At 42.3% G+C, this 27,077-nt stretch overlaps 1 protein-coding gene across 5 annotated transcripts in view; it reads left to right on the top strand.

The window, feature by feature from the left end:
- itpr1 (inositol 1,4,5-trisphosphate receptor type 1) overlaps positions 1-27,077 on the top strand; it is a 375,823-nt gene that overhangs the window by 157,426 nt on the left and 191,320 nt on the right. For 3 of the 5 annotated variants that reach the window (XM_033036757.1, XM_033036758.1, XM_033036756.1), the window contains exons 37-39: positions 728-876; positions 6,448-6,559; positions 11,808-11,843. In XM_033036757.1, coding sequence (XP_032892648.1) covers positions 728-876; positions 6,448-6,559; positions 11,808-11,843 — 297 coding nt within the window. The remainder of the gene's footprint in view (positions 1-727; positions 877-6,447; positions 6,560-11,807; positions 11,844-27,077) is intronic. The other 2 variants (XM_033036760.1, XM_033036759.1) reach the window with 1 other exon arrangement.

Raw genomic sequence — 27,077 nt, 5'->3', positions numbered from 1 at the left:
TACAATTTTTAAATGCAATAATTCTAATCTATTGTGATCATAACAGCAATATTCATTAATGTAGCTAAAGCACTGAAGATAAATGTATGAAAAGAGCTGGAAACGCAGGCTATTTCTGTGTTCTAAATCCATAATGTTGGATTGATGAAGTAAATTGTAGCATCCCACCTGCCATCTCATCAGAGCTAGGATTCTAACTCTTCCTAGTCTAGTCCTGTATCCAGTATTATCCTCATCGTAAGGGTCATTTTCTACACAGTGAGTTGAGAGAGAGGGAACAATTCTAATTTCAAATCTTTCTTTCACACAAATGGCATCCAATACAATTACTGCTGCTTAAATTATAGTGTTAGATTTTAGCAAAGATTTTAGAATACATAGACACAACAGCATGGAAGCGGGCCCTTTGGCCAAACTTGCCCATGCCGACCAAGAAGCCCCATCTACATTAATCTCACCTGCCCGCATGTGGCCATATCTCTCTAAACTCTCATCCATATATCCATCCAAATGATGGCACTACTTTCTGTGGTGCAATCATAATCCTTCATGTATGATCTTGCAATTACAGTATATCTATAGGTTAAATGGGTTCCCATTGAAAGTGGATGAATTCTATTGAAAATTGACTTGTTGACTATTTCTGGCATGGTGTTGTGAAAGTCTAACTTGCATCTATTTAAATTGTGGAATTGTAGATTAATTGGCATCATTTGTTGAAATGCAGGATATAGTGTCTGCACTTGAAGATAGACTCCGACCCCTTGTCCAGGCTGAACTCTCTGTACTGGTTGATGTACTCCATCGGCCAGAGCTGCTTTTCCCAGAGAACACTGAAGCAAGGCGGAAGTGTGAAAGTGGAGGGTTTATCTGCAAGTAAGTCCTCAATCAGTTTCTACAAATGCAATAATTTATTCTCTAATTGTAGCATTGAATACACTGCAATTAATAGAAAACGTTGCAGTATCAAAAATGTTTCCCCTTGGAGAAACTAGGGTTGGAAGTGGATTTGGAGGCAGATCTATTGATTGTCCTCCCAATATATCCAAGGACTTAATTAAATGAAGACATGGCACTGATAGTTGGAGCAGTGGTGAAGAATGGACTGCCTTCAGTTGTCACCTCATTTCCATCTCGTCAGTGCTCTGTATTAGTCAATATTGGGCATCAATGAGTCAACAAGGAGATGAACATCTTTCGAAAGGAGGGAGGATGGATCAAGTAGGAGTCACATATATTGTTCAGCTCTCTTCGCCACACACAATATAAACACTCAATTCCTACCAGGAGGAGAATTAAGTAGCTGGGGAGAATCTCTGTTATTTTCCTTGAAACATGTAGATTTTTTACAGTGGCTGAATTCAAGATGTTTTCCATCCTTGGGACATCAAGAAATGGGAACATGGTTTCACATGAGGGTTTGACCACTGCTACCCCACCATCAAAGATACCATCAAAGCTACTTCCCCATAGCCATCAGGCTATTAAACCTGGCTCGGACAAAACTCTGATTATTAATAACCCATTTTCTGTTATTTGCACTTTATCAGTTTATTTATTCATGTGTGTATATATTTATATCATGGTATATGGACACACTTATCTGTTTTGTAGTAAATGCCTACTATGTTCTGTGTGCTGAAGCAAAGCAAGAATTTCATTGTCCTATACAGGGACACATGACAATAAACTCACTTGAACTTGAACTTGAACTGCTCCATCCCTAGCCCTCACTTTGGAAAATCAGGCGACCTGGCTGTGCCCCTTCCTCCTGCGACTCTAAGAGCTCAGGTCCAGTGGTGATGCTTACAGAGAACTGATTAGGCAGAGGAACAACTTTGTGCTTGCTTGGTGTCATTAGATTGGGTGATGTTCACGAACTCGGCAACAGACCCCAACAAATCCACCATGGTCGTTACCGACTTCATCAGGAAATGTGAGTAGGGGGAGTGTGTTCCCACCAAGACAATCTGGATGTTGCCAACCAGAAAGCTTGGGTGACCCAGGAAGTCTACAATCTATTGAGGACAAGATCTTGGGCATTCAAGTTTGGTTTTCAGGGTCATATAAGAAGTCCAGGAACAACCTCAAAAAGGTCACTGGGAAAGTGAAGAGACACGTGAGGTCTAAGCTAGCAACTAAAAGGCAAAACCAAGTAGTAATTCAAGTGAGAGCAGAGCATCACTCCCAAACAAGCTCAATGCTTTCTATGCTCACTTGAAAAGGGAGAACATCGATGTACCTTCTCAAGCTTTCTTCACTGCCTGCTGTACCTGCATAGTTACTTTCAGTGACTGATGACTTTCAGACCCATCATTTATTTATTTGCCTGTGTACTCCACAATTTGAGATTTGTAATAGAAAAATTCACATGTGGTTAAAGTGCACATTGTCAGATTTTAAAAAAGGCCATTTTTATACATTTTTGTTTCACCATGTAGAAATTACAGCAGTGTTTATACATAGTTCCCCTATTTCAGGGCACCATAATGTTTGGGACACTCCAATGTCATGTAAATGAAAGTAGTCATGTTTAGTCTTTTGTTGCATATCCTTTGCATGCAATAACTGCTTGAAGTCTGCGATTCATGGACATCACCAGTTGCTGGGCGTCTTCTCTGGTGATGCTCTGCCAGGCCGTATTGCAGCCATCTTTAGCTTATGCTTGTTTTGGGGGCTAGTCCCCTTCAGATTTCTCTTCAGCATATAAAAATCATGCTCAATTGGGTTCAGATCGGGTGATTGACTTGGCCACTCAAGAATTGACCATTCTTTAGCTTTGAAAAACTCCTTTGTTGTTTTAGCAGTATGTTTGGGATCATTGTCTTGCTGTAGAATGAACCGCCGGCCAATGAGTTTTGAGGCATTTGTTTGAACTTGAGCAGATAGGATGTGTCTATACACTTCAGAATTCATTATGCCACTACCATTAGCAGTTGTATCATCAATGAAGTTAAGTGAGCCAGTACCTTCAGCAGCCATACATGCCCAGGCCATAACACCCCCACCAACATGTTTCACACATGAGGTGGTATGCTTTGCATCTTGGGCAGTTCCTTCTCTCCTCCATACTTTGCTCTTGCCATTACTCTGATATAAGTTAATCTTCGTCTCGTCTGTCCACAAGACCTTTTTCCAGAACTGTGGTTGCTCTTTTAAGCACTTCTTGGCAGACTGTAATCTGGCCATCCTATTTGCAGCTAAACAGTGTAGCCTCTGTATTTCTGTTCATTAAGTCTTATGCAGACAGTGATGATTGACAAATCCACACCTGACTCCTGAAGAGTGTTTCTGATCTGTCGGACAGATGTTTGGGGATTTTTCTTTATTATTGAGAGAATTCTTCTGTCATCAGCTGTGGAGGTCTTCCTTGGCCTGCCAGTCCCTTTGCGATTAGTAAGCTCACCAGTGCTCTCTTTCTTCTTAATAATGTTCCAAACAGTTAATTTTGGTAAGCCTTAGGTTTGGCTGATGCCTCTAAAAGTTTTATTCTTGTTTCTCAGTCTCATAATGGCTTATTTGACTTTCATTGGCACAACTTTGGTCCTCATGTTGATAAACAGCAATAAATGTTTCCAAAGGTGATGGAAAGACTGGAGGAAAGACTATGTACTGAGAGCCCTCTTATACCTGTATTAAGGAGGCATTTAAACATAGCTGAGCAATTACAAACACCTGTGAAGCCTTGTGTCCCAAACATTATGGTGCCCTGAAATAGGGGACTATGTATAAACACAGCTGTAATTTCTACATGGTGAAACTAAAATGTATAACAATGGCCTTTATTAAAATCTGAGAATGCGCACTTTAACCACATGTGATTTTTTTCTATTACAAATCTCAAATTGTGGAGTACAGAGGCAAATAAATAAATGATGGATCTTTGTCCCAAACATTATCAAAGTCAAAGTCAAAAGTCAAAGTAGCCTTTATTGTCATTCAGACCTTGCGGTCTGAACGAAATTTCGTTGCCTTGCAGTCCTACATATAGTTTTTTTTAAATGACAAAAACACACAAAAAACACAAATTAACATCCACCACAGTGAGTTGAATACTCCTCACTGTGATGGAAGGCAAAAGTCTTTAGTCTTTGTCTCTTCCCTTCTTATTCTCCCTCTGTGCCGAGGCGATCCAGGCTTCGGATGTTTTGACCCCGCCGGGTGATGGTAAGTAATGTCAGTCCCGCTGCTGAATCACCCCGGGCCGGTTCAACCTCGCGGCCCGGGGTGGTCGAAGCCGCCGAAGCTGCGTCCCTCCAGTCCAGAGGACGCAGCTGTTGTCGCGGGAGCTCCGGAGAGCAGGTCACCAACCTGGGACCTGCGAGCTCCCGACGATGTCGTCCACCGAGCCCGCGGCCGATCCTCCGAGGTCGGATCGCTGCTGCCGCTGCCTCTGGAGGGCACTGTATATCAACTCCTACTTTAATAAGGGTCTAGACCCCCTACAATTTACCTACTGGCACAACAGATCGACAGGACAAGTAATTTTGCTGTCTCTCCATTGCGCTCTGGACCACATGGGCAATAAGAACATGCACATGTTCATCGGCTACAGCTCATTGTTCAATGCCGTCAACCCCTCTACACTTATCAAAGAGAATTGGGTCTCTGATCTTCCCTATGCAGTTGGATCCTCAACCTCCTCATTGACAAATCGCAATCAGTATGACTTGGCAACAACACTTCCACCTCAATAACCATCAACACAAGAACACTTCAAGGCTATGTGCTTAGTCCTCTGCTCTACTTTCTTGATATCCATGACTCTGTAGCGTGACAGAGCTCCAATTCTATCTTTAAATTCACCAATGACACCATCGTTGTTGGCACAAATAAAGGGTACTGTTGTTAGAATATAGGAGGGAGATTGATAATCTCATTTGACTGATGCCAGAACAACAATCTTACTCTAAATGTTAGCCATGATCACATTGAATGGCGGTGCTGGCTTGAAGGGCCGAATGGTTGACTTTGGGAAGGGAAAGCCGTAGATACACAAACCTATCTTCATCGACTGGACGACAGTGTAATAAGGTTGCTGGACATGCACATCTGAAGATCTGTCCTGAAGATTGTATCCAGTATTACAGATTATGCAATCACAAAGAAATATCATCAATGCCTCCACAGACTGGTTCAGTAACTTGAACTATCAGTAATAAAAGGAGGCTGCAGAAAGTGATAGACATTGCCTGGTCCATCATGGGTACTGGCTTCCCAATCATAGAAAGGACCTACAAGAGGCACTGCCTCAAAAATGCAGCTAATATCTTCAAAGACTGACACCAACCTGACCATGCTGTCAACCTACAACTACCATCAGGAGGAAGGTACAGGAGCCTGAAAATTGTGACCTTCAGGTTCAAGAACAGCTTCTTACCAGCAACCATTAGGCTCTTGAAAACTGCACAACAGCAAACACATTCTTACCTCAGCAACTATGATCTACTATGGACTACTATGTTTTTGTTGCACAATGGATTTTGGTTTGGCACTATTACGGTCTGGTTACCTAGAATTACTGATATAAATTTATTTTATTATTGATTTTTATATATTTATTTGTGTGTTATTGCATTAATAGGCCTGCAAGCAGCAAGAAGTAAGAATGTCATTGTTGCGTTGCTGGTACATCTGACATTTAAACACTCTTGACTCTCGACAATCATTTTGGATTGCAATGAGAGAAAATTACTTCTGCCAGAGATAATGAGTCATTGGGATTCACTCCCCAGGAGGGCTATAAAGGCTCATTCACTGAATACATTTATGATGGAGATCAAAATATTTTGTATATGAGGGAATATGGGGTCAGTACAGGAAAATGGCACTGAGGTAAAAATCAATTTATTGACGGGGGCAGGGGTGCGGGCAACGAGGGACAAATTATCTACTCCTCTATATCAATTTATAACATTTGCTTGTGTCTTTGTCACCTCTTACCTCAATCTCTCTTGCTCCCTCATCACACTTTAGCAGAACTGAATCTAACAGTGTGGGTGTGAGTGTGCGCATGTTTGAGAAAAAGTGGCAGCGCTGCTTTATGTTTTCAACTCCAAGCATTTCGCAGCTGCTGTCAATTCAAAGCTGTGGTGTCCTTAAATCACTAATATATTGTTCTTTCATTGTCCTATTTTGATATTTGTTGATAAATAAATATGGCAGGTACTGGAAATCTGAAATAAAAGCAGAAAATACTGGGAAACTAGATTGGGCAGGAGGTATGAAGAACGAAGCAGCATATCAATGACCTTCCATCTGAAATTTGTTGTGTCATGTGACGTCGGTTGCAGCAGCCCACACCAGTTTATTGCCCATCTCTAGGGTGATGTTGACGCACCACTTCAGCATTTGGTTAAAATGGCTCTTAATTTTTTTTAAATAATTTCTCTTGATAATTGCTCTATTAAAATTTTGCGAATGAGAACTTGGTGTTATTTTTCATAGGCTAATTAAACACACAAAGCAGCTTCTGGAAGAGAATGAAGAAAAGTTATGCATCAAAGTTCTGCAGACACTTCGGGAGATGATGACCAAGGATCGAGGATATGGAGAGAAGGTACCTTTTCTTTCTGCTTTACTCCTTCAAAAGTATTTCTCTAACTAATAACTTTAACCATTTTTCTCTTTATTTTTCAAACATCTGAAATTGAAGCTTTTGGAAGATTTCATCAATGTGAAATGGTGCCACTAATTGATCAGAAATAAATGTACTGTGTAGTACAAGATGAAATATCAATTTCCCATAATTTAAAATGCTTGATCACTGTAAAGATTAATGCAAAACGCCCAAAGGCTATAACTAATTATGGAATGTCCAGACAGACAATTGAGCAGATATTGAAAATATTTTCTCACTTTTAATATCTATGTACCATGATATGAAGTCGATATATATTTTTGTTTATTTTATTGCTATCCATCCAATATTGTCTATCTCCAATAATCATGTTCCTTTACCACCTCAAGTAATAGAATACTCTCTCATGGACCTTGCTTTATCTAAACCATTCATCCATTTAATAAAATATAAGTGAGCTCCTTATTAAAATTGCTGGTGCCCACCTCTATCTCTGTCTCCCCCACTCACTCTGTCCATCTCTCCCTCTCTCTATCTGTCTCTCCCTCTCTCTGTCACCCCCCCACTTTTTGTCTGTCTTCTCTTCTCCCTGTTTGTCTCCCCTCCGCACTGTGTCTCCTCTCCCTGTTTGTCTGCCCCCCACTCTATATCTGTCTCCCCCCACCTCTTTCTGTCTATGTCCTACCCTCTCTCTGTTTGTGACCCACCCTCCTCCCTGTGTGTCCCACCCTCTCTCTCTGTCTGTGTCTTGCTCTCTCCCCGTCTGTGTCCCACCCTCTCTCTGTCTGTCCCAACCCTCCCTCTGACTGTGTCCTACCCTCATTTACTGCCCACGTCCCACCCGCTCTCCCTGTCTGTGGCCCACCCTTCTCTCTGTGTGGCCCACCCTTCTCTCTGTGTGGCCCACCCTTCTCTCTGTGTGTCCCACCCTCTCTCTCTGTGTGTTCCACCCTCTCTCTCTGTGTGTCCCACCCTCTCTCTTTGTGTGTCCCACCTTTTCGCTCTGTCTGTCCCACCCTCTCTTTCTCTCTCTCTCTCTGTGCCCCTCCCCCCTCCACTCTCTCTGGCCACCCTCCTTATCTGTCCATCTATATATTCGATCACTTGTTGCTATTTTATAACTTTTTTTGTATGCACAGATCTTCATTGGTGAATAGCCATTCTCCTTACTCAGCACTGTTGCATACATTTCATATTAAAATATTTGACCATTTGAAGGTGGGTGATCTTTTAAAAACAGATTATTTAAATTGAATTACTGTATCTGGTGCCCGTTAAATGACACCGATTGCAGATGGAACTTTCCAATTCGACCTACTAACCAATTGGTCAATCCACTCTGACTGTTCTTTCCTACACCAATACATTGGCATTCTATTCACATCTGTATTATAATGTGGAGATAGCATTGGACTCCATGGTATATCTAGGCACCTCATCGTGGGATTTGAAAACACACTCAGTGATTTTTGGACATCCTTTTTGTTATTGGCACAAGAGCCTGACACATGAATCCAAGGAAAGGTGGAGCCCACAATGGTCTATTATTTCCTTGGTCATCGGTTCCGGCTCTGATATGTTCTGTACCTTTTCATACCTCTAGTTTCCCTCTCCCCTGACTCTCAGTCTTGAAGAATGGTCTCGACCCGAAACATCACCTATTCCTTTTCTCCAGCGATGCTGTCTGACCCACTGAGTTACACCAGCATTTTGTGTCTATCTTCGGTGTAAACCAGTATCTACAGTTCCTTCCTACACTTGAAAGAAGAGGGACTTCTTAGAAAGCCTTTGAAAAGAACGTTGTCCAGAACATGAAACTGCTTTTCATAACTATTCTAGGAAAGTTTCTGCAAGGAACAACCCAAAACATCTAAGTAACCTGAAACATCTAATAAATACAAAACAACTTTTTTTTAAACTGAATTTCTTTGAATTTCAATGTATTCTCTTACTACCCTGGTGGAGCTTGATACTCCCTCTCATGACTACAATTGTGTTGTTGCTCAAAATAAGGCCAATGGCCCTTGTATATATATTAAAAAATAAATTAATTCAGTGACAATATAATAATTAGTAAGACAATCTAATGATAAGGCTACAGAGAGAAAGAGGTGATTATGCATGGGGGCAATGCATAAAGGATGTGTTACCCTTCAATAACAGTGAATCATTTTTTGTTAATTCAAAAGGAGCTGGAATTGGTACAACAATGTCTAGACTTGAACACAATATCTTAAGACAACTAAATTACCCTCATACCCTCCGACCACTTCTCAAGCTGCATGTTTTGTACCAAATTAACTAGACTGACTTCAGATTAAAATGAAGGGCCGAATGGCCTACTCCTGCGCCTAATTTCTATGTTTCTATGTTTCTATGATACGTGGGAAAACTTCATTGAAAATATCAAAATCATTGCAGGTAGCAAGCTTGTTTAATTTTGAAGATATGAAATAGCGCATAATTTCTTTTTGACCTTTAGTGGATATTATTCTTTCCATCGACAGTAGACACAAAATGCTGGAGTAACAGCGGGACAGGCAGCATCTCTGGAGAGAGAAGAAAGTTATTTTTTGTCCCACTCTGCTATGTAAATTATTTTTCCTTTCATGTCCATCATTGCTCCTGCTTACTATTATCTCGACACGGCGATGGTACTTTCACTGTTTAATTGTGAAAGAAGTGATATTTACACAAAGGCTTTTGTATTGGCAAGTTGATTGAAGAAATTATTTTTAAATATCTAGAGATACTAGGCACAATTCTCCGCCGGAACTGAACAACTGGATATTTTTCTTATTTTGATTTTATTTTTACCAATTAAACTCTTGGCAAAAAAATGTAATTAGTTTTTCCTCAAAGATAAGGAGAGAAAAACAATGGTAGAAACATGGGAAAATAGGTGCAGGAGTAGGCCATTCGGCCCTTTGAGCCATCACCGCCATTCAATTTGATCATGGCTGATCATCTAAAATCAGTACCCCGGTCCTGCTTTTTACCCATATCCCTTGATTCCTGTAGTCCTAAGAGCTAAATTTAAATCTAATTGGCCTTCACTGCCTTCTGTGACAGAGAATTCCATAGATTCACAACTCTCTGGGTGAAAAAGTGTCTCCTCATCTCAGTCCTAAATGGCCTACCCCTTATTCTTAAACTGTGACCCCTGGTTCTGGACTCCCCCAACATTGGGACATTTTTCCTGCATCTAGCCTGTCCAATCCTTTAAGAATGTTGTATGTTTCTATAAGATCCTCTCTCATCCTTCTAAATTCCAGTGAATACAAGCCCAGTTGCCCCATTCTTTCATCATATGTTAGTCCCGCCATCCTGGGAATTAACCTGGTGATCCTACGCTGCACTCCCTCAATAGCAATAATGTCCTTCCTCAAATTAGGAGATCAAAATTGCACACAATACTCCAGGTGTGGTCTCACCAGGGCCCTGTACAACTGCAGTAGGACCTCCTTGCTCCTAAACTCAAATCCTCTCGCAATGAAGGCCAACATTCCATTAGCTTTCTTCACTGCCTGCTATACCTGCACGCCAACTTTCAGTGACTGGTGTACAAGGACGCCCAGGTCTTGCTGCACCTCCCCATTACCTAACCTAACCCCATTGAGATAATAATCTGCCCCCTTGTTTTTCCCGCCAAAGTGGATAACCTCACATTTATCTATATTATACTGCATCTGCCACGCATCTGCCCACTCACTCAACCTGTCCAGGTCACCCTGCAACTTCCTAACATCCTCTTCACTGTTCACACTTCCACCCAGCATTTTGTCGTCCACAAACTTGCTAGTGTTGCTCCTAATTACCTCTTCCATATCATTAATATATATGGTAAACAGTTGCCCCAACACCAAGCCTTGCGGCACTCCACTCGCCACTGCTTGCCATTCTGAAAAGGACCCGTTCACTCCTACTCTTTGCTTCCGGTCTGCCAACCAATTTTCTATCCATGCCAACTTTACAAATTCCCATTAATATTCTTGTGAAAAGGTTTAAATTCAAGTGCCTGTCATAATTTCAATCTGGAGATAAAAGGATAGGCAAGACAAAGAAAGTAGTGCTCATTAATTGTTACTTGAAGTAAAGAAGTTAACTTCCACAAGGGGGCAGATTATGGGCAAATTGTAATGGAGGTCACCTGACAAAGTACTGCACAAACATGCACTCTTGTGTATTCACTAACATGTAGCATTTGAATTTAGGTGTCTAATGCCACAGTACATCAAATGTGTGATAGGTTATTAATATAAAAGCTTGTGGTTTTAACATCTGTGAGGTAACATTGTACGGCTTCCAAGAAAACAAATGAAAAATTGATAATGTGTGTTTAACCTCTGTGCTGAAGTGATTGCAAAATCATAAAAGTCCAGCCTAGCTTTTCCTTCTAACCAATGTCCACGAGTGCTCAGTTGAGATCCAATCAATTTATAGTTGACGTTGAAGTCTTTCCAATTGAAGATATTTTAGGATAGAATGATCTTAACTTAAAGATTCTAAGTATCATGATCAAATTCCGTCTCTCCACAAAAACTGTGTTCAGAACTGTAATTGATGGGACGGTTCAGAGAAATGGTGGGGAAGCAGTGGAAATTTGGAGGGAAGTGGGATGCGGTGGGGGGGGGGGGTACTTAAAGACAAAGATGATTAATTGTCTCATTTCCTCACAGAGAATTACAGACAGAATTTTTGTAATGCATTTCTGCTCCAGCCATGTGTGGGTCTGATGTTGTGTAATTCCTGTGAACACACACTGATTTTTTTTTTCTCTATCATTTATTATATTGTTTAGAGGGTACTATGTTTACATATTCTGTTGTGCTGCTGCTGCAAGTAAGAATCTCCTTGACTCTTGACTCTCTTGATTCCAGTTAAACCAGTGTGGGCTGTGTCCTAGGTAAAAATTAAATCCATCTTAAATCAAAGTGGTGAGGGGCTGTATTGCTCTTCTGCGTTTATAACTGTTTTAAACATTTGCATCTTCACTTAAGTTTCCCAATTCATTTGTTACACACTGTTCTCTACTTCCACATCTCTTGGAAAAACAGCAAATGGTTTTGCATTGCATTCCTTGCACACCCAATCTTGAAATTATATTAGCGAAGCTTCAACGCCATTTGATCTAGCCTTCACTAAGTAAAAGATTTGCACCAGCATGTATGCTCACGATTATTATTGTCAACTTTCGTGTTTCCTGTTTTTTTTTTTCTTTTAACAGCTTATTGCATTTGACGATGAATTGGATATAGCAGAGGTTGATGATTTTTATTCACCTTTTTTTACGTCATTGTTGTTTGCTTTAGTATTGCTGCTTAGTGCTTCTGCGTTCCATGTGATTGTCAGTTTGAAATAGCTCTTGTTGGCCCCTTGCTTGTCGTGGGCAAATAAGCCTCAGTTGCTGAATGACAAAGCTTCGGCTTCTTGCATTGTCCATCGATTGCAATATACGTGTGGGGGCGGGTGAGAGGCGTGAGGGAGAGAAACGTGACCATGGTGACCAAATGGAGTGTAAGAAAAGAGTGTTCATGATCGAAGAGAAACTGGATATGCTGTGCCTGCTCCTGCATGTAAATGTCGTCAGCCATTATATGTCTGCAGATTTAAAGGCAGGAGTCATCCACAAATCAGGCTGAGAATAAGGGAGATTATGTGGATGTTCCACTCCTGTTGAACTGGTAAAAATCTAAGCTGGACGACTAATTTAAGTATATAAACCCTGATATATTGGGTTGTACTAACGGTGGGTGGTTGAGACCATATTGTAATTTACTGAAGAGTTTATTGAATAGGAATCTGCATATTGCTGGTAATATGGCACCTGTCACATGATGCCACATTTTATTTTTGGTCTGTGAGTATTGGTTTTATTGCCTGATCACACTCATCCCATTATGGCAATCCATGTTATGCAATTTTGAAAAGGTTTTGAGTATTTTGAGCTTGACTGGAGTGAGAGCTGTAACCTCATCTTGACATTGGCCTCCATTGGCATTCACAAACCTGGCCAAAGTTTGGAGACATCAGATGAGCCCCATGCTTGAGTTACTCAGGCTATCTATTCCTCTTTCTTTCTCCATAAAGTGTTTATATAATTTAAAAAAACTCTGCATTGCATCTCGAGAAAAAGCCAAAACATTCCAACGTAATATTGCTGTGACTGCAGCTAAAAAGAGTTTACCAATATGAAAATCACAATAGTACAACATTAACCCATTGCACAGTGCTCTGAAGTGATGATACAATGAGTTGCTACATCAAAGAATGTACTTTTTTTTTCAGCAATTGCAGGGCTTAGCCTATTTACCGGATCTATTTTGTATCATTTTCTGACTTAACAATACTGTAAGACTTCTTTCATCATGAGAACTGTGGCAGTTCAAGAAGGTGGCTTGCCTTCTCAAGGGCAAATAACAATGGACATTCTTTGCAGGCTTTGCTGGCCAGGTCGAAATCCCATAATCGCTTTCTTAAAATAACAGTTTGGAAATATATTATCTACAGGAAAATGTGAGGTGTTGCATTTTGGGAGCACTAACATGGGCAAGTGGCCTGAAGGACCTGTTTCCACGCTGTAAGACTCTATAGCTCTATCTTTGTTGTGCTTTTGTTTCCTTTGATTTATCAATGTATGGGATGTTATCCCCAAGGAATCAATTTATTTTTATGAAAACAAGTTTTGTTCATGTAACATTTATTGGCAAATGATTTGTTTGCAGTATGCATTTTAGGCAATTATCCAAGATGATCTCTTGCTTTGAATGTTGCAGGTGTCTCGAGTTTCCTAACGCTTCAGGCCTTTGTTTGCAAATCCTGCCTCTTCACCATTGCCCATTTTCCACTTTTGCCCAAAATGTATTTGCACAGTGGTGCTTTGTTTGAGTGGGGAAAGGTGTGGGGAGGATGGAATGTCATACAGAATTGAGGAAGTACATGCTTTAAAAACTTTATAACCAATGCCACAAGGCCCAATGAAAAGTTAGTTGTCTGCTGTCGTGAAGGCTGATAAATCCCCAGGGTCTGATGGTCTGCATCCCAGGGTACTGAGGGAAGTGGCTCATGGGGATATGGGGAGAAGGCAGGAACGGGATACTGATTGGGGATGATCAGCCATGATCACTTGACTTCGGTGCTGGCTCAAAGTCAGCAGGCCCAACACTCCGGAGCTCCAACATGGCGATCCCCGGTAAGGCATCGCCTGCTCCGCAATGGTAATTTAGTGCTTCGCCGCTGGTAAAGCTCTGGCAGGTCTCCGGGAGGAAAGGCCGCGCCAATCCAGGTGGTAGGCCGCGAGGGGGGTCGATGATGCAGCTTGGAGAAAAAACGCATCCTCGACCAGGTAGTGACTGAGAAGACGGTTTCCCCCTCCCCCCCCTCCCCCCCCCCACCCCCACCCCACCCCCACCTCCCACATAAAAAAGACTAAAATACCTCCAAAAACAAACTTTTAGGCAGACTAAAAATAACAAAAAGGATGAAAGGACACACTCTATGGCGCCACCACTCAGACCTTCAAAGGAGATTAGTGGGCACAATTAGGGCACATGGTATTGGGGGGTAGAGTGCTGACATAGATAGAAAATTGGTTGGCAGACAGGAAACAAAGAGAAGGGGTTAACCGGTCCCTTTCAGAATGGCAGGCAGTGACTAGTGGGGTACCGCAAGGCTCGGTGCTGGGTCCACAGTTATTTACAATAAACATCAATGATTTAGATGAAAGGATTCAAGTAACATTAGCAAATTGTTTAAGAATAAGGGGTAAGCCATTTAGAACGGAGACGAGGAAACACTTTTTCTCACAGAGAGTTGTGAGTCTGTGGAATTCTCTGCCTCGGAGGGCGGTGGAGGCCGGTTCTCTGGATACTTTCAAGAGAGAGTTAGATAGAGCTCTTAAAGATAGCGGAGTCAGGGGATATGGGGAGAAGGTAGGAACGGGGTACTGATTGGGGATGATCAGCCATGATCACATTGAAAGGTGGTGCTGGCTCGAAGAGACGAATGGCCTACTCCTGCACCTATTGTCTATTGTCTATTGCTGGAATAATGCAACCAATTTCTAAGATGAACCTTAATTAAATGCGATTGTAATATTAGCCTTGGCAAATGACATGATCTCCTTATCATTTCTTGTAGGAGATTGCAAGAAATGACAATGAGTAAAATAAAGTATGTATGGCAGAGCGGCGCAGCGATAGAGTTGCTGCCTCACAGCGCCCAAGACCTGGGTTAGTTCCTGACTACGGTTACTGTCCGCACGGAGTTTGTACATTCTCCCTGTGACCTGCATAGGTTTTCTCCGGGAGCTTCAGTTTTCTCCCAAACTCCAAAGAAGTACAGGTTTGTAGGTTAGTTGACTTGGTAAAATTGTAAATTGTCCCTAGTGCGTGTAGGATAGTGTTAGTGCGTGGGGTTCGCTTGTCAGCGCGGTCTCAGTTTCTGTGCTGTATCTCTAAACTGAACTAAACTAAACTAGAATAAAATAAAATAAAGTAGTGGTTGTGTGGATTATAGTTCGGGACAGGGTTTAATGAAGGCTAGACAGATCTGAATGAGGGTGGTTTCTGACTGCCATGGCTGCCTGTTGGTGCACGTGAAAACAATGTGCTTTTGCAGAGTTTATCATTGGCAACAAGGTGATGTAACTAAGGTGAGAGACAGGTAATTGGGCTGCATGTTCTAATTCAGTAATGACAAATGGTGTCCAGGACGGCTTTCATAATGAACTGTGCTCTGACGCAGGACCTCCTAACATTGCAGAGAAGAAATGGATCCCTGTGCGTCTCTTTTTTTTTTAACTTGTTAGCAGCTGAGAAGGATTTTGGACGCAAATCAAAGGTAGAAACCTGAACCTGCAGTTGCAGATAAGAGCGCCAGTCACATGCACAGAAACACAGCATAGGCTCTTTCCAAATCACAGACCAACCACTGCCTGAATTTAAAAGCATTAACAGTTGATGCAGATTATACACTCTGTCGCTGGGTTGTTTGAAGCTTTTTCTTTCCCTCCTACTGGGGAAAAACGAGTGGAGTCTGATGTAACTGCAGAAGGTTGTCCTCCTATCCGCCTCTGCTTTCTGCACGATTCTTGGGCGGCTGCCAGCGCCTGTCATCCAGTTACATAAGCTCTGCTTGTTTCCTGGAATCTGGCCCCTCAGCTGATGTGTGACCTTCAGCAGTAATTGCCAGTGGATTTACAGGGGGGGCGGGAGGGTGGCGGTGAGTGAGAATGTTACTGTAATGTATTAGCAATGCAGCGCAGACTGATGCAAGAAACAGAGCGAGGTGGGAAGTTCAGCCTGTCAAATGCTTACATACATAAGCTGAGATGCTCCTTAATTAATGTAGTACCGCAACAAAGCTAAGTTTTTTTTGTGGCTGTGAGCAATTCAGCGACTGTTTTCTTGGAATTGGGTGTTTCTCTTGAGTTCCTTTGAAACCGTGATGCTAACTATTTGAGCCACTGGCTGATCGAGGAATTGGACTGCTACCCGTTCGTTTCTATGACAACAAATAGCAAGTTTCAGAGCAAGACAAATGCCTATTTTTTTTTGCTCTTTTTTCTTCCTCCTCCATGAGCCAGAAAACCCCTTCCTCTTATCCAGTGCAGTTATGTAATAGAGTTCAGTATTTACACCTGATTTGGAAATCAGAATTCCTTCAAAATTGCGAGTGAAATAAAACTAACTATCTCTAAAAGTTGATTGTGACTCCAATGCTGCTGGCGAGGTGGGCATGTTGCTTAATCAGCGACATAGTTCACAAGCATGTTAAACCAGTCCACTGAACGATGGGAATTGGCATACACTGCTGTCACTACATAGTACGACTAGCACCACCAATCAGTACTAGTACTGAAGAAAGGTCTTGACCCGAAACCTCACCTATTCCTTTTCTCCAGAGATGCTTCAACCTGACCCGCTGAGTTACTCCAGCATTTTGTGTCTATCCTCGGTGTAAACCAGTACCCGCAGTTCTTTCCTACAGAGTACTAGACCCTTGTTCTTCAGTTCCTCCAATGGATTCCCCCCACCTCTCCACTCCACTTAGTGAAAGGAATTGGTTTCTAGGACCATGTTTTTAAAGGAGGAAACAGGCAGAGGGGGAATTCCAGCAATTATGGCTCATAACAGCTACTAGTGAAGTAATTAAAGTCGGGAATGTTCAAAATGTCCAACATTTAAGGCACAGGATTATAAGGTTGGCAGTTGTAGAGATGGAGAGTGGCATAGCCTCAGTGGGATTTAAAAATGAGGATTAACATTTGAAGTATTGCTTGCCCATGAACCAACATTCGATCAGCAAGCAGTTGAATGCTTGACCACTCTGCTCAGGTTGCTTATTATGAGCCAAAGCATCCTGGTTTTTCTTCTCATTGTGCTGTGGAATCTTCTCTACTCTTCTCTGGTTTAATAGGGTATCAGTTAGCGCTGCTGCCTCATAGTTCCAAGGACTGTGGTTCACTCCTGACTTTGGGAGCAATGTATGGACTTTGTACATTCTCCCCATGGCTGTTATTCACCATGTCCCAAAGACATGCTGGTAGATCAATTGGCTTTTCTGAATTCTTCCTTGGTGCACTTAAGTGTAAAAATAACCAAAGGGGCAACAAGCATAATTTTCTGCGGAAGTGGGATTCAGACTGGTGGGGTTGGAGTTGGTGTGGTCACTTGTGCTGAAATAAATAATAGAGTCGGGCTCATCTTAAAGCAAGAACATCTGGCCTCAGCTTTCTCTCACTACCACCCTGGAGTACCAGCTGAGACTCCAGAGTTTGTAGTGCAATTTGATCCTCGTGACTTTCAAAGTGACTTTCAGCATGACTGGCTTTGTTCTCCCAAACAAAAATCCCATGTAGTAGGAAGGAACTGCAGATGACAGTCAGAAGAAGGGTCTCGACCTGAAACGTCATCTATTCCTTCTGTCCAGAGATACTGCCTGAGTTACTCCAGCATTTCATGTCTATCTTCAAATATCCCATGTAGTCAGTTTCTAACTTGGCATTTCTGTCAGTTCTCTTACAGGTAACACTAATGCCTTTGAGTCAAGACCGCATTAACGATGCACAATCTGAGATGAGTCTGTGATATAAATTGACATTCCAGTGCAATATCAAGGAAGTGCCTCGCTGTTCAAGTTGCCATCAAATGGGACTTTTAAAGCGATATTCCATCTGCAACTTCAAGTAGAAATAAAATAACTTTTTAAAAAAAAATAACAGGATGATTCTGTTTGCTGTCGAAGCCGATACCTATTCTTGAGTAATATCAATAATAATAATAAATTTTATTTAATGGGCGCCTTTCAAACATCTCAAGGACACCTTACATAGTATATCGGAATAACATATAATCGGAATATAACAATAAAGACATCACAGAGACACAAATTAAAAACAGGATTCAATCCAAAAACAGAAAATCAAAAACACAGTGTGAAGAGAGAGCAGCGGCAGCCAAAGCGCGCCAGCGTCCACTCTCTCTTCACGGCAGCCATCTTGGACACAGACCTACAAGACTACAAATATCAATGACTTCCATTGCTTCGTATGGGACCCTGTTATGCACAAGATTAATATTTAGTGTAACAATGGGCGGCACAGTGACGCAGAGATAGAATTGCTGCCTTGCAGCACCAGAGACCCGGGTTCGATCTTGACTACGCGTGTTGTCTATACGGAGTTAGTACGTTCTCCCCGTGAGCTGCGTGAGTTTTCTTTGAGTGCTCTGGTTTCCTCCCACACTCCAAAGATGTACAGGTTTGTAGGTTAACTGGCTTCAGTAACATTGTAAATTGTCCCCAGTGTGTAGGATAGTGTGAGTGTGCAGGGATCACTGGTCGGCATGGACCTGGTGGGCCGAAGAGTCTGTTTCTGCACTGTACCTCTAAACTAAACTAAAATGTTGACTTCATTTGAGGACTTCATCCTAAAGGGGATTGTAGCTAATGCCCTGTCACCTAAAGGTGTTCCAGGTAACCAGTTTCTGCGAACTGTAGAGTTTCATGAGTTTGAGCTTCATTACAGATGGTGTAATAGCACAGGGGTGCCTAGACATGTGGGGTCAGAAGACCATTTTTGTTTGGTTTAATGCCATCATTTTCATTCGAAGAAGCCTTTGCTTTTACTTTCATCAAAACCGCCTGCATAGATAAGTGACCAAACAGCTTAAGCCACAAATACGTGTTGCTCTTTACCAGGGATCATCTGTTTCAAGTACCAGTGAGTGTTTGTCACTCCAGTTTCCTGAGTGACTTTAATTCTTTCTCTACCATGTGGAAGGAATGTGCTCTGTTAGAAAGCCAGCATCATCACACTGACTGAAGAGCCTCCTTCATTGCTTTTGAGTTTCTGGAATATGAAAGGAAGAAAAGTACCCGTACTCACATTTTTTTTTAATGGTTTCTTTTGTGTTTGCAATTTGTCCAAACACAATGCAGCTAATGAATACTACTTGAAATATTTTTGCCATTGTAATGAAGGAAACAATGGCAGCAAACAAAGGCATAAGAAAGTCCCACAAATGGCAATGTGAAAATTAGTGTTAGATTATGTGGCGGCATATGGCAGAGTTGCTGCCTTACTGTCCCAGAGACCCGTGTTCCATCCTGACTACGGCTGCTGTCTATACGGAGTTTGTATGTTCTCCCTGTGATTGCATGGGTTTCACCGATTTCCCCCCACACTCCAAAGACGTGCAGGTTTGCAGGTTAATTGGCTTCAGTAAAATTTGTAAATTATCCCTAGTGTGTAGGATACTGGTAGTGTGCGATGTGATCGCTGGTCTGCACGTACTCGGTGGGCTGAAGGGCCTGTTACCGCGCTGTATTGCTAGTCTAAAGTATTTTGGTTGAATGACTAATAAGGTCGAGCACACAAGGGGGACTCCTTTACCTCTCTAAATTAACTCCCTGGGAGTTTTAACTGCTACTTGAGAGGGCCAACATAGCTTTGGTCTGGTGCCATCATCTCCCTCAGTAGGGTTGCTAACTTTCTCACTCCCAAATAAGGGACAAAAGGTCAAAATAAGGGGCAAATTCTCGACGGCAATTCGATGACTGGCTCGACTGTGGCTGGGTGAATGATGAGTTGGCCCGGGTGCTGGACTGCACACAAAGCCCAGCCGGTGGGCCAGCTGAGGAATTTTGGCCCGGGTTCCGGACTTTACGCACCCCATCCAACTCATGAACCGATGATCGGCCATGAGAAGGAGGGAGGGTGGTGTCGACGGTAAGCGAAGGTCAGACAGCTGGCCGGGCTGCCGAGCGATGGGGTCATGGGCAAGGCGCTGCTGCTGCACTCCATGGGCTGCACTACGTTGGTACGGGCGAGGCGGGGCCGGATGCAGTGCTCCGACCCAACAGTCCCCTTGACCCGAGTAGTAGCAGTCAAATATGGGACAAGGGCGGTCCCGTATGGGACAAACCAATCTCATCCCATATACGGGATGTCCTGTATTAGCAACACTATCCCCCAGTGCAACAGCTGACCTGGTGACAGCCTGGATTATGTGCTCAAAACTCAGGATTGGGGTCTCGAGGGAGGGAGGGGGTGGGTTCCTCTGAACTGGAACTGATGTACGTGTTTTGTGACCTAGAAATTGAAAGTGGATGCTGCCTCATTTACTCCTCTGATATAGAAGCCCCTTAAAAATAATTTTTCAGTTCAACTACGTGGACAGCTTTGGTGATTCATTAAGCCATGTGTAAAAGTGACATGGTGAGCTAATCGGTGGGAAAATCTAATCTGTTTTTCTATGAAATTAGGGAGCAGTAGGAAAGGGAACAAACATTTAAACTGTATTTCAACAGAAATGGCTTCCTCATATTTCACTGCCCTGGTCTATTGTTAGAAGTACTGTGTTTCTGAGTATGTGTACTAAACTTTTAACCTTCACCTGATGCACACTGTGTTTGCAAGAGAACAGATGCGGTGACTTGTCTGTTCTGGGCATGAGGTGCTACGTTTTAGTCTGAGCTGGCTTCAAAGTCAGCATTTTTTCATTCCACACAGACCAAATTGTGAGAACAGTTAATATCTTGATTTTGTTTTTTTTGCAGGGGTTACTCATTCCAGTTGCAATGCTGGAGGGATTAAACCAACAAAACTGGCTTGCTTTCTCAGATCCGATTTCATGGAGGGGCATTAACTATTTAATGTGGCACGTGGTAGTGGTAGAAAGCCTCAGCACAAATGAGAAGGATTTGCTGTGATCAGCACCCTCACATGCCTAGATATGACATTTGTTTGGCAGCTGTGGAGTATGCTGGCAGCAGCCATTGCAACAGGAACATGTCGTCGTTCAATCCTTTCCCCTTCCTTTCTACAGTCTCTTTAGGACATACAACAGTGCAACACAGGAACGGGCCCATCGACCCACAACGTTTGAGTTTGAGATGAGTTTAGTTTATTGTCACGTGCACTGAGGAACAGTGAAAAGTTTTTTTTGCGTGCTAACCAGTCAGCAGAAAGACAATACATGATTGGACAGCACATGAATGTTTGTGCTGAACATGATGCCAAATTCGAGTGATTTCATCTCCCTGTACAAGATCTACATCCCTGCATACCCTGCACTTCCGTGCCTATCTAAAAGCCTCTTAAATGCTACTATTGTATCTGCCTCCCACCACCACCCCTGAAAAAGCGGTCCAGGCCCCCACCACTTTGTCCTCCACTTCAGTCACCTTTCTTTTTGATTATTTTTCCTCTTTTAGTTTAGTTTAGTTTAGAGATACAACGTGGAAATGGGCCCTTCAGCCCACCGGGTCCGCGCCGACCAGCGATCCCCGCACTTTAACACTATCCTACACCCACTGACCAGCGATCCCCGCACTTTAACACTATCCTACACCCACTGACCAGCGATCCCCGCACTTTAACACTATCCTACACCCACTACGGACAATTTTTTAATTTAAATTTACCAAGCCAATTAACCTACAAACCCACACAGGTCACGGGGAAAACGTACAAACTCCCTACAGACAGCACCTGTAGTCGGGTTCGAACCCAGGTCTCCGGCACAGTATTCGCTGTAAGGCAGAACCTCTACCTCTGCGCCACCATGACCACCCAGTTCTTTGACCAGTTCTAATTAGAATTTGTTTCCATCTGTTGTGATAGTTTTGTCCTCTGCCAAAGGACAGCCTTGCTTCCTTGGTTGCACTCTTCCATCTGCTTCTGAGTGTGTCCAGGATTCAATATCTGCTCCAAACCCTGTAAAGCATTTCATCGTGATGCTCCGATACCACCGGATGTTAACGCTGGTTATAAATTATCACTGAATTCCCTTTCAGTTGGTTCAAATGGATCTTCTGAGAACGAGAGGCTGGTTCTCCAGTTGTATTGCTAAGTATTTGTTATTTTGCCAACATCATTTAGCTTATGGATATTTTTGAATCTTCTGTGGTTCTGAACTGAACTTGACTCTCTCTGGTTATAAATATTTATCATGGTATGGGGTGTTCAACATATTCCTACCTTCCAGTTTAATTTTCAACCCACTCCTACACTGTTGTAAAGAGGCCCAGTACAAGCTTGAGGAACATCATCAAGGGGCAGCCGAGTGGCACAGCTGGTAGAGCTCCTACCTCACTGATAGAGCTGCTGCCTCACAGCGCCAGAGACCCGGGTTCGATCCTGACCTTGGATGCTCCCTGTGTGGAGTTTGCATGTTCTCCATCTGATCATGTGAACTTCCTCTGCGTATTCCTATTTCCTCCCACATACCAAAGAGAAGCGTATGAGTAGGTGAATTGGTAAATTTCCCTTGCTGTGCAGTGAGTGGATGTGAAAGTGGGATAACGTTAAACTAGTGATCAATAATCAGTGTGGACCTGTTTGGCTGAAGGGCTTGTTTCCCTGCTGTATTTTAGGGAAGGACAGTGGTGCAGCAGTAGAGTTTCTGCCAAAGACATGGGTTCAATCCTGACTACAAATGCTGACAGTGTGGAGTTTGTATGTTCTCCCTGCGATTGCGTGGGTTTTCTCCAGTTTCTCCGGTTTTCTCCCACATTTCAAAGACATGCAGGTTTGTAGGTTAATTGGCTTCTGTAATAGTGTATAGTATAGCGCTAGTGTGTGCTAGCACTCTGTGATCGCTGGTCAAAGCTGAAGGGCCTGCCTTTATGCTGTATCTCTAAACTAAACTAGACTAAATCACATCTTCTATCTGATCAGGTTGGATTCTGCAGGACTGCACTATAAATCCTTCAATTTCAGATAACTCACTCCTTATTTCTGTTTGTGTCACGATTGGTCATTTTTGTTTCATTTTTTGGTATACTCCTGACCTGCGAGGCATGTCCCAGGAAGTCACACTATACAACATCATGTAGGAAAATGAGGTTAACTGTCCAGTTAATGGCTACATTAGTTTGCCCGATCTCAGAAATTCCCTTTGTTACACGCGTTGTCCTCCTCTGCTGTATGGACAAGATTGCATTCTCTATTTCTCAGTTCTGATAAAGGGTCCCAGACTTAAAATGTTAACGGTTTCTCTTAACACAGAAGCTGCCTGTGCTACTGATGGTTTACAGCACTCTGTTTTTATTTAACATTTGGGTTTCCACTATTTGCAGGTTCTTGATGCTCATTAACGGCCTTGTAACTTTGGGTTATGCTGCTTTGCTGTTTGAATTGATAATAGTTAACAAACACCTGAGAAACAGAAAAGCAGCTGGAACATGACGTGAAAATAAAGCTCCTATTTGCTGCATAATTACTTCTGGAACCAATTTCCAATTGCTTTAATTACTGTGAAGCGATATTAAAATGATTCATCCGGCTTGGTTATCTCTCTGAATTTGAGTCCTAGCTGAACTTAATTACGATGGCTGTGAGTTATGCAGCTACGTTATGCCATGGCCCCGTTGCAGGGTGCTCAGTCGTGTGTCTCAAACATGCATGGTTTAACTTGTTAGCCAACCCGGGCGGCACGGTGGCAGGTTTGTGGGTTAATTGGCTTGGTATAAGTGTAAATTGTCCCTCGTGTGTGTTGATGTGCGGGGATCATTGGTCGGTGCGGACTCAGTGGGCCGTAGAGCCTGTTTCTGAGCTGTATCTCCAAAACTAAACTAAACTTGAACCACTGGAAATATGCCAGAAGGCATTTATGACGATCTGCGGTCATGACCTTGGATTGCATCACCAAAGATGTTCATTGCCTGGGCTGCACAGTGGCGCAGCGGGTGAGTTGCTGCCTTACAGCACTAGAGACCTAAGTTCGATCCTGACTATGGGTGCTATCTGTACAGAGTTTGTATGTTCTCCCTGTGACCGCATGGGTTTTCTCCAGGTGCTACGGTTTCCTCCCACACTGTAAAGACGTACAGGTTTATAGGTTAATTTGGCTTTGTAAATTGTAAATTATCCCTAGTGTGTGGGATAGTGTTAGTGTACAGGAATCGCTGGTCGGCATGGACTCGGAGGACCGAAGGGCCTGTTTCAGCACTTTATCTCTAAACTAAACTAAAGTACTCATGACCTGCCACAGGGTAGCCATGGTAACGACTCACTCTGGTTTTTCATTGGTCAATTGAGTTTTGTTTCAAGATCGCAGGGCCATGGATTTGACTCCAATTATCTTGTGGTTAAAATCATAGACTGCCGTGGCTCAAAGAAAAATGGTTTGCTGGAACCATACATAAATAAGACCAATTAGGTGTTCTTAATCATCATTCATTAATCTCAAAATGCAGGTTTGTCTCAGTTTTCTGGAGCAACTTCAAAGGCCTTTATTTACCTTCATATTCCCAATTACTGCCTTAACATTGAGATGTTAACCATTCATGTGGTTAACACAATGTTGTGTCTTTCTCTCCTGCAGGTTTCTTTATGGGGTGAGGAGCAATAGGCCTTCACCATTTGATGGAAGTGAATATGGAATATGAGATTTAGGAGTTTTCTCTCTCTCTCTTTCTCTCTCTCTCTCTGTTCTCATAAGTCCCTCAGATCAGATGCCCCAACATCTACCAGGTATTTCTCCAAAGCGTCATGTTTCTGAACTACTTCTAAATAATGTCGATGGCTGAAAGCAAAACATAATGATTCGTTCATAAAGGAAGAGCACCACTTATTGGGGTTTACGTGGATAAAATGAACTCTCAGTCTTTTTACCCAGGTAGAGGATTTTAAAACTAGAGGGCATGGGCTTCAGGTGAGAGGGGAGTGATTTAAGGGGACTTGAGAGAAGCATACAAGTAAATGGGGCATTTTGGCAGATGGATGGACAAAGGTCAAAGATGAGAAAAGATTTTTTAAAGTGTGACATAAGGATAGAAAGTGTAAAATGTGAAGGCAGTGGAAGGAATATAGGTGGAGTTGGACAGGGAAGAGGGCGGAAATATTTATTTCAGAAAATAAATTATTTGTGTATCTTGAGTAGACTTTGCTGCCCTCTGTGGTTTTGAAGGCACTTTCTTTGTTACCTATTGAGTATATTGTTGTTACTTAAATATTATCTGTTCTTTGAAGCAAACAGTTAACCATGTCTCTGCATTGCTGTTGAGATAGCTGCTCATAGAGTACAATTAGAAAGGTTCCATGAGCCCTTACTTCCATATGGACGTATATTAGGTTAACATTGAGACCAAGTGGTACAGCAAGAGATTTAAATGTGAGCTGAAATACTTACGGTACAGTCTTGCTGTACCTCTGTGCCTTGTCAGCATATTTTATGGTGCAACTTCATTAGACTGACGATCTGTTCAGATCTCTGCACTCCTAAATCTTGTCAACATTTCATTATGATTTCATTATTCAACATTTGTGACATATCTTCACCTGCATTATTCTTAAGCTGTCCAGCTTCCCACGTCTCTATGTCTCTGTACTGCAAAAGCTTGGCTTTTCCAATCACTTGTCCTAATACCATTTTTGCCCATGTTAAATTTTATGTGATAACAGTGAACATCAAATGGAAAAATTGTGTTGAAGCAGGTGGACTTGCATGATTGTTATCTTTCGTAATTTCAGAATGTCCCCAAAAGCTAATATGCTAATTAAATAATTTTATTAAAATTGCGCACATAAAGTGAATACATGGCACCAAATTTGCATGTAATAAGGTTCCAGAAATAGCTGTATCGCAAGACGTGATGTCTTTCTTTATGTGATTTTGATTGAATTATACGTATTGGCTATGACCTCTGTGAAGTGCATTGTCTTGAGAACTTAGTTTAGCGATACAGCGTGGAAACAAGCCCTTCAGCCCACTGAGTCCACACCGACAAGCGATCATCAGTACACTAGTTCTATCCGACGCACTAGGGACAATTTACAGAGGGCCAATTAACCCTCAAACCTGCATGTCTTTGGGATGTGGGAGGAAACCGGACCACCCGGAGGAAACCCACACGGTCACAGAGGGAACGTACCAACCCCATACAGACAGCACCCATAGTCAGGATTGAACTTGGTTCTCTGGCGCTATAAAGCAGCATCTCTACCACTGTGCCACCCAAGCAAAAGCCTGGGAAAGCTGATGGTTAAACATCTTGTTTCTCTCTCATCCAAAAGTTTTCCCCAATGCTAAATGAGCCTATGTTTTATGCCTGTAACCCCAGGCTCAGATGTTGGATCAAACCAAGGCTGTCACTGTTAATATCACAACCTTACACTGATAAAGTGGAACATATTTATGTGAACACATTGTTTATTTTGCTTTATTAAATGGTCAAGGGGGAAACTTTGCCTTGTGTATGATTCTTTTGAAGACGATTTGAAAATGGATGTATCTTTCACTAAATTAAAGTTCTGTTTAAAGCAAATACTTCATTGTACCTGTATGTCACCGTACTTGTGCACATGACAATAAACCTAACTTCATTTCAAAGCTGTGGGGCATGAGGTTAAATATCGATGGAAGACTACCATCCCAGTTCCCTTAGTTGCTGTATTTCAGACACTGATTATCATAGCCTTGTAATATGGCCTATATTCTGTTTTGCAGGCCTGTTTTTCTTACAAGTTGTCTATATCCCCTCTCTTTGATCAATTCATTGCAGAGTTGGAACATGTCCATGGTGTGAATATTAAGCATGTGGCCTTGCATTGTATGACCGTAATGTAATTTGTTTTCATTTACCAAGGCACATAACTTGTTTCATGCTTCGTAAACTGATGTTCCAGGTCTTAACAACTTGCTACTGTGAATGATGATTGGATTTATTTAAATACAAACTCTTCTCTCTTACTTGGAACTAAGCTGGCAGCACCCTGACCTTTCGAGTGAAAGCCCCACTTGTTCGCTTTCAGAAAAATATGAGCCATTTTCTTTTCCCCAACACCCACCCCTTCACCAACCAATACAGCGCCTCTTACAGGCCATGCTTTTCATGGAGTTGGAATTCCTGAGGTGGAAACACATGCAAGCTTTAAGAGGTTCAAATCAAACTGGGCGTTTGAGGAATATAAAAAAGGGAAAATAACTCAAGCGGGTTATTGGCCATTTAGAAGGGCCAAAAGGGGACACAACATTCCTTTGGTAAAAAT

This window comes from Amblyraja radiata, chromosome 18 (assembly GCF_010909765.2).
Source record: "Amblyraja radiata isolate CabotCenter1 chromosome 18, sAmbRad1.1.pri, whole genome shotgun sequence".
Lineage (NCBI taxonomy): Eukaryota > Metazoa > Chordata > Chondrichthyes > Rajiformes > Rajidae > Amblyraja > Amblyraja radiata.
This window is presented reverse-complemented; position numbering and strand designations above follow the sequence as displayed.